The 8,878-nt window shown below is 41.2% G+C and overlaps 1 protein-coding gene across 2 annotated transcripts in view; it reads left to right on the forward strand.

The window, feature by feature from the left end:
- Positions 1–369: 369 nt before the first annotated feature.
- Positions 370–8,878, forward strand: part of Rmdn1 (regulator of microtubule dynamics 1) — a 24,260-nt gene continuing 15,751 nt past the window's right edge. For both annotated transcript variants that reach the window (XR_001174924.1, XM_013012532.1), the window contains exons 1-3: positions 370–569; positions 5,389–5,506; positions 6,613–6,700. Coding sequence is in view for 1 of the 2 variants with exons in the window: in XM_013012532.1 (XP_012867986.1) it covers positions 441–569; positions 5,389–5,506; positions 6,613–6,700 (335 nt within the window). In the remaining variant the exon portion in view is untranslated. The remainder of the gene's footprint in view (positions 570–5,388; positions 5,507–6,612; positions 6,701–8,878) is intronic.

Raw genomic sequence — 8,878 nt, forward strand, 5'->3', positions numbered from 1 at the left:
GGTGCTTGGCTTGGTCGCTCTTGTCTGGCTTCCCTCTCCCTTCTCGGAAACTCCATTTCCAGGCTCAATCTCTTCATTCCCGCGATGCACGCAGTTTGGTTCTTCCAGGCATCCATCCCCTTGGCGCCAGGATTCAACCTGTGTTTAAAGGCAGCGGCGGGGTCGGTGCAACTTTTCCTTTCACACTTACGCCGTTGGATGTCCTTCACAAGTTCCAGTTGACCTTTGCTTTGCGGCCAGACCTCGAAGCAGCGCCAAGATGGCGGCAGCAGGGAACACCTACTCTCCCACGCCCCGCTCCGGTCCCCGAAGCCCCATCCAATCGTAGCGTTTTCCCGCCCCCGGAACTGGCATCCCGGAACTCCAGGGGCCGGAAGCCTGGGAAGACGCATTGCGCCCGCCCCCTCCGTCGCTCCGGGGTGAAGCGAAGGTCCAGCCCCATGGCGCTCGCCTCCTGGCTGTGGCGTGTTTTCCCTGTAGGACGCGGAGCCGCCTCGGGCTTCCGGCTCCCGAGGAGGACTTGTGGTAGCCGTACGCCGTGCGGCTCTCGTCCTCTCGGCGGCTGCGAGGTAACCCCGCCGGGGGGTCGCCCGCCCCTCCCTGGTGGAACGCGGGCCGGGGCCGAGCTCCGGGGCGGAGCTCTGGAACGCTCCGGGTGGCCGCGGCGGGCGGGCCCGGCCCTGTCCCCGGCCTCCGAGGAGGGAGTGCGGCCCCGGGACCTGGTGCCTCCTGCCTGCCCTGCCGGCGCCCGAATCCGGAGCTTTCCCCCGGGGAAGGGCACTTGCACTGCCGGGCGGGGCTACGCGGAGCCCCCCGATCTCCACGCGCACCGCGTCGCTTTGAAAGCTCCTAGGATGAAGAGGCGACGTTGTTTTTGTTTTTATTTACTGTTTGGGTTTTTGCTGATTGTTGCTTGAGTTTCTTGACTTGCTTGATTCAGCTGCGTAATATTCAGGAAGGATATGGATGCTGGATTGTAGTCTCCATCCTGGCTGATCGTGGGCCTGTGGTTCTTATTGAAAGGGGACGGGTGCATATGATATTTAGTTTGCATTAGTTTACACTCTTAAAATACATCTTTCAATGCCTGCCTAAAATAATAGACACTTGTTCTCTTGTGGTTTTTACTGAACCGGAACCCAGACTTTAGCTGAGTTTCTCTTGAGGTTGACTCAGGCTGTCAACTGCTATGGCCTCATATAATAAGAAACCCCCTTTTCATTTAGTTGCAGACCTGGACTTTTATCCTTTTGTTTGTATCTCACACAGCCAAGTTGACTCGTACATGCCACCTCACCCCACTTTTTATTGGGGAAAATAGCAAAAATTTAATCTCGGCTAGCCTTGAACTTCGATCCTCCTGATTGACCTCTGCCTCTTAAGTAGCTAGGATTACAAGCCACAGTGCCTGGCTCTGAAGATTACCTTCTGATGTCTCAGCTATATATACAGCTTCAGGAGCCTTTATAATTTTAAAACAAGCCAATTCAAAGCATTTATTAGTAAGACTACAAGAAGGACCAGTAGACTTAGGAAGTAACACAGAGTAGTAGCATATTCTGTTCCATGTAGTGTTGAGGTTTTGGGTTTTTTTTTTTCCTTTTCCCCCTTCTATCCCAAAGTTTTCAGTTAATATTGAAGAAAAGACATATCTTAAGAAAAGCATACTTTTTCAGCAAACATTTTTTAAAGAACTCATGTTATGAAAGGCATTGAACTGATACAGAGTGAAATGGCACACTCAAGCTGTTTCACAAGTTAGTATTTTCTTTGCTTTTATTTTTTATATGAGAAACATTTTTATCATGATTTTTCCCAGAAATGAGCAAAAATCCTGTCTCACATTAACCAAACTGAACCAGAGTTTAGGCAATAAACTGTCAGGTCATGAAATTACAATAAAATTTTAGTCACTCAATAGTAGAGTATTTTTTTTCTCCCCATTAAGAAAGCTAGGATATTGGTTGTGCGTTATCTGAGCACAGAAAATGAACACTGTAAACACAAAGATTTCCTCAAATCATGATCGCACAGTCTTTCTACTATGTAGTACCCCTGTCAGCAACAGAAAAATTAAGAGACTTGCTGATATCATCTTGGTCTTTTCTGCTTCTTTTTTTAATTTTCTACACAACTCTGTACATTCACACATCCACTCATCTTCTTTGCCCCGTTCTGTTTTTAATATGTATTTTTTTAATTTGTGTGTGTGAGCGCCAGTACTGGGGCTTAAACTCAGGATCTAGCTGCTTCCCCTGAGCTCTTTTACAAGGCTACTGCTCTATTTCCAGCATTTTGTGGTTAATTGGAGATAAGAATCTCAGGGGCTTTTCAGGCCTGAGTTGCCTTTGAACTTTGAACCTCAGTTCTGAGCATCCCGAGCAGCTAGGATTACAGGTGTAATCCCCCAGATCCTGGACTACCTATTCTTCTAGTTGGTACTTAAAAACAAACTCAGAAAATTAAATGCTAGAAATGTGAAAGTGACTGATTTGGTTTTACTACTTTGGCATCTTTTTATATTCCATTTGTGTGGAATACCTTGAATATTCTTGCTCAACAAAGCATTCAGCAAACTGAAATGTGTTTTATAGTCCCCGTTTCTAATTCAGAAATTTATCAAAAGCTCAAATACCGATCATGGTTGTGAGAGACTTGAGAATGACTCCAAGAATTTTTTTAAAAAGTTGATCAAGTATAATGGGATTTCCATTTACCATGGTAAGAAAAACCATGAGAGGAGTGAGTTTAGTATGAAAAATAGCTGCTTTGAGATGACTAGTAGAGTTCATGCTTAGTAGGAAGGTGCATACATGATGCTGAAGTTTAGAAGAGATATTCAGACTTAACAGTGTTTTCAGAAGGTTGGTATTTAGGACTGTGAGGTGCAATGAGATCACAAATAGAGAAAAGAATAGATCTGAGACAAAAAAATAGGAATGAAATATTAGAGATGAGGACCTAACAAAAGTAGCAGTCAATTGCAATAGAAGAAATCTAAGACTATTTCCAAAGACAAAGTGAGTAATAGAGCAAATTAAGCCCTGGGAAGTTATTACAAAGAAGAAACTTTCAGGATAATAAATGTATTATCTTTTAATAATGATTTCCCAAGTTTAAACAAGCCTTAAAATTGACACCCTTGGGCTGGGAAGGTGGCTCAGTGGTAGAGTGCTTGCCTTGCATGCCTGAGGCCCCGAGTTCGAGTCCTCAGCACCACATAAGCAAAAAGAAAAAAGCCAGAAGTGGCACTGTGGCTCACGTGGTAGAGTGCTAGCCTTGAGCTGAAGAGCTGAGGGACAGTGCCCAGGCCCAGAGTTCAGGCCCCATGACTGGACCAAAAAAAGAACTAAAAAAAAAAAATTGACACCCTGTGCAGTCTGTATGTATACCTGAATAATGTTGTTTTAACAAATACCCATTTGTAAAAGGAATGGTCATCTGTCAAATAGGTCAAATATACAGGATGAGTTATTTCTTTTTTTCCTTTTAGTGATACTGAATTTGAACTCAGGACATTGTGCTTGGTAGGAACCTGTTCTACCACTTTAACCAGACCCTCTAACCCTTTTGCCTTAGTTTCTTCTTCAGATAGGGTCTCAGACTTCTTCCCCTGGTGTGGCTTCAGACTACAATCCTACCTCTACCTCCTGCCTAGCTGTGATTACAGAACTAGACCAACACACCTGGCTTATTTATTAAGATAAATCTTGCTAACTTTTTTGCCTTGGCTGGTCTTGAACCAGGGTCCTCCCATCTCTGCCTCTCACCTAGATGGAATTATAGGTGTGCAATGCATAACCAGCATTCTTAATCTGAAAATATAAATTGTAAATGTTTTAAAATTAAATTTTGAGTTCCATAAGTGAAAAATTACATGTTTTGTGTCAAGGCACAGTAAAAACACATGCTAAAAATCTGTATAAAATTACCTTCAGGCCATATATGTATTATTCAAGAAACATGGATTTTGTGTTTTGACTAAGGTTTCATCCACAAGACATCTCATGTTAATGCAAATATTCTGAAATCTGGAAAGAATCCAAGATCTGAAATCCTTCTAGTCCCAAGATATAATGAATCCTCAACCTATAACAGAATTTTCATTGTCATTAACTCGAATAGCATCAGTGGGATTATGGGGAGAAAGTATGATTTGTGTGGGATGAAGAAGTGGGAAGAGAAGTAGAGAAAATACAGAAAACTTTTAAAAGACTTTTACTAAGAGTAGGAGTTGAGAAATGAGACTAGGGAGGTGTGAAGTCAAGAAGATTCTTTTTTAAAAAAAGTTATAGCTTGTTTTTCAAAGTGGCTAACATTGTTTTTATGTTGGTGGAATGAATGCAGAAAAGGAAATAAAATGTTAAAGATTGTGGAGGAAGGAAATAACTTCTGGAGTGATATTAACATATTCCTTTTGTCATTATTTTCAAGAATCTGACCAAAATGAAAGTTAATTTCCAGACCTTTATGCATAAAATCTTTTATTTCATTCATCATTTGTTTATTTACAAACTGAGTTTCTGAGCTGAAAGTATGGCTCAAGGAGTAGAATGCTTGCCTAGCAAACACAGGCACCAAGTTCAAACAACAGTACTGCCCCACCAAATAAATACCCTTACTCTAGATATGGCAATGCATGCTTATAATCCCAATGACTTGGTACTCAGAAGTAGGAAGGTTGAGGTCCTGGCCATCCTGCACAAAAGTCAAGACCATACTTGGAAAACAATTTAAAACCTAAAGGACTGGGGTCATGGCTCAAGTGGTAGAACTCTAGCCTAGCCAACTCAAAGCCCTGAGTTCAAAGCCCAGTAACTCCAAAATAGGTAAAAATAAGTAAGTTAAATGTATTTATAAAATTAAAACTGAGTATTGTGGGTAGTTTGACAGTACCTTCAGTTAAAGCTAATTATAGTTTTATGTGTAGTAATTCCATTATTGCTTACCTTCATCTCATCTAATAGGTATTATGTGTTAATAACTCATTTTATATCATACAATTTATAATATCTGTGTCTCAGCAAATAAGTTGCAGATCTTCCTATTTAGCACTTACTAGCATGGCTATGGTTATCTTGTCTATCTGGGGGTATTCAGCCTGGGGCCTCACACTCATTTTGTAAGCATTCTATCACTGAATAATATTAGCAGCATATCACTGAATTTAAATGAACTGCCACTTGTAAGTGTGTTTTTCTTAATAAGATACTCTCCAAATAAGATGTGAAATAGTTTTACCTGGAGGATTAGATGAATTCGTTTTCAAGCTACTCATATTTTATTGTTAATTGATTTTGGAAATGGAAGAAAGTTGATATATTTTACTTGGTGTAGCAGTTGGTCTAGATTTGTTATGAGTAGTAACTTTGATCATGTTATCCACAGGTGATAGGAAACATAAAAACATTCAAAAGAGGCCTTTTATTCTCAGCTTTGTCTTATTTGGGTTTTGAAACTTACCAAATCATTTCTCACGCTGCTGTGGTTCATGCCAAAGATAAAGGTAAGGTTAAACAAAATGATATTTACTTATTTTTGAACATGAAACTAATATTTATACATTTTATTGTTATACAATTTCTGTTCTTGTTAGTACTAATGTGAATGTAGGACTCAGGGCTATTACCAGTGGAAAACAATGGCTTATGAACATTTTTGCTTCTGTTTATTTTGTTTTTGTTTTGAGTGATAGAAATTGAACCTAAGATACTGTCCATTCTAGACAAGCACTCTTCCACGGAAGTATTCCCAGAATCCTTGTATATATAAATTTTTGGTAGAATCCCTTGGCTCACCCCTGTCATCAGACCCTTTCTCAACTACTCGCTCACTGCTAGGTGTAGTGGCACACACCTGTAACCCTGAGCTTTATAGAAAGCTGAGATTTGGAGTAGCATGGATCTAGGCCAGCCAGGCGGAAAAGCCCAGGATAATCTATCATCACAAAGGGAAGCCACACGTGGTTTTACACTTGCAATCCAACCTTATCTTTAAAGTAGATAGATCACAGCTGAGGTGGGCCCTGATGAGAAATGATACACTATCCTAAAAGTAGCCATTGAAAAAGTAGGACGTGGAGGTGTGGTTTAGTGCCCACTTAGTTTCGGGAATACATTCAGTGGTTAAAAACTCTTAATATGTGTGAAACGTGCACACAGAAGAGTACACTGTACTAGGGCTTGAATTCAGGATCAGGATAGTCTCCCTTAGCCTTTTCACTCAAATCTAGCTCTTGAGTCATACTTGAGCCACATTTCCACTACAGGCATTTTTGCTAGTAAATCAAACATTATCTGTCTGGTTTCCTCTGTAAAATGTGTGACTTTTTTTTTGGCGGGGGGGTCCGGTAATGGGGCCTGAACTCTGGGCCTGGGCGCTGTCCCTCAGCTCTTCAGCTCTACCACTTGAGCCAGAGCGCCACTTCCGGCTTTTTTCTTTTTGCTTATGTGGTGCTGAGGAATCGAACCCAGGGCCTCAGGCATGCAAGGCAAGCGCTCTACCACTAAGCCACCTTCCCAACCTAAAATGTGTGATTTTTAAAAAGAGTTACTGCCATCTAATTTGGGAATACCTATTATGTCTTTTTTTTTTCTTTTATAATCTTTGAAGTTGAGGAAGTCCTTGAACAAGCAGACTATCTATATGAAAGTGGAGAAACAGAAAAACTTTATCATTTACTAACCCAGTACAAAGAAAGGTAAGCAATATATGATAGGTCTAAGACTTCTTTAAAATCTTAAGGTTAATAAGAAAGTGGTTTCAAAATCTTTTTATTTCTGATGCTGTTTTATCACACCTTTGCTTAGCTTTCTCACTCAAGGTTAGAACTTCACTATTTCTGCTTTTTTTACTGGTTAATTGGAGATAAGAGTCTCTTGCATTTGTCTGCTCTGGCTAGCTTAAAACAAAGATCCTCAGATCTCAGCCATCTGGATAGCCAGCAACCAGTTTGAATTTTTTTTTTTTTTTTTTGTGATGGAACTTGAACTCCAGGCCTGGGCACTGTCCCTGAGCTCTTTTGCTCAAGGCTAGGGCTCTATTGCTTTGAGCCAAAGCACCATTTCTGATTTTCTGATGGTTAGTTGGAGATAAGAGTCTCACGGATTTGCCTACCCTAGCTCGCTTTAGAACACAATCCTCGGATTTCAGAAGCTAGGATTACAGGCATGAGCCACTAGGTGCCCGACTTCAAATCTTTTTAATTGTAGCTTTTTTCTTTAATATAATATCTTTTGAAATTTACGTTATAAACGTTCTTACATTAAACAAATCAGAAGTGCTACATGAATCTCATTGATTTGGTAAAAGTGCTACTACTTACTTAAGACTACTAGAATGTTGAACTGTTTTTTTTCCAGTTGGTTTTTTTTTTTTTTTTGGTCATAGGGCTTGAACTCTGGGCCTGGGCAGTGTCTCAGCTCTTCAGCTGAAATCTAGCACTCTACCACTTGAGCCACAGCACCACTTCCAGTTTTCTGGTAGTTTATTAGAGAAAAGAGTCTCAAAGACTTTCCTACCTGGGCTGGCTTTGAACCACAATCCTAGGATTACAGATGTGAGCCACCCACACCCAGCTTCCTTTTTTTTTTTGACCCATACAAGTTATCACTAAGAGTACCTCACCTATCTATATGTACTTCACCTATCCATATAGTTACTTTTTCTTCTCTTTTAAACTCTTTTAAACTTTAGTTTAAATTAATTTATGAATGAATTTATGGACGTTTGAGATGATTATATGCCACCATTGAATGGCAACTATGTTTAGTTTTTCAGAGAAACCAAACAAATACAACCTTTTTCTGTTTTTAGTACTAGATTACATGTTTGGTCTAGAAGGTCAGTGTGCATTACCTTTTTGGAAGGTAGAGATAGAGGAACACTGAGCCCCATAAAGTAAGTCATATAAAGTAGTTGGGATTTCCAGATTATCTCATTTACCTCAGTTCCTAATCTAGGAATTGTGAGTTATTTGTCAACTACCTTTGCTAGATTCCAAAAGTCAGTTTTCTCCCCAAGACCCATAAATTTTACTCCCTAGCTATATACAGGAACAACCTTTTCTTCTTCATTCCATCTTTCAGATGATAATTTGGGTGTAAGCTATGTGGAGGCCAGCAATGGTATTGGTGAAAAGTCTCTTGTGGTGTCTTGAGGCAGTTCAGTTGGGGGGCAGGGGGAACTGGTGGTCAGAAAATTTTGCCCTTCCTGACTCAAAAGTCCCTCCTGGGTTTTGGCACCATGTTTAACTAATCCTACATAGGTAAATTTAATTAGGTAGCCAATGAAGAAAACAGTATTTAGGCAGGCGAGAATATTTTTATTATTCCGAACATGGCTGAAAAGGGGCAAGGCAAGGTCCTGTCTGGGTTTAAGTAGGGAAGGGGCGCTGAGAAGGTGCAGCCAAGTGAGGGAAGGTGTAGCCACACTGGATTTGGATGTGCCCTCGGAGCCTGGGACCCTCCCACATGGGAGGCATGACCTGGGGCGGCCCAGGATGTAAGCTTGGAGGAGGAGGAGGAGGAGGTGACTGCCTCCAGGTGTGCCAGTTACCTGGGCAGGTACTGGGTGGAAACAGCCAAGAGGAGAGAGGGGTCTGCCCCTGACCTTACATTGGGTATTTTGTAGTCATTATAGTGAAAGCTTATTAGCTGTTTTTTTGGGGGGCTTGAACTCTGGGCTTGGGTGCAGTCCCTGCGCTCTTCAGCTCAAGGCGAGCGCTCTACCGCTTGAGCCACAGCGACACTTTCAGTTTTCTAGTGGTTTATTGGAGATAAGAGTCTCACGGAGCAATGTCATTCTTTCTGATGGAGGCATAGAATTCCATTGTGTATATATACCACATTTTCTTGATCCATTCATCTACTGAGGGGCA

This window comes from Dipodomys ordii, unplaced genomic scaffold, assembly GCF_000151885.1.
Source record: "Dipodomys ordii isolate 6190 unplaced genomic scaffold, Dord_2.0 Scaffold17, whole genome shotgun sequence".
Lineage (NCBI taxonomy): Eukaryota > Metazoa > Chordata > Mammalia > Rodentia > Heteromyidae > Dipodomys > Dipodomys ordii.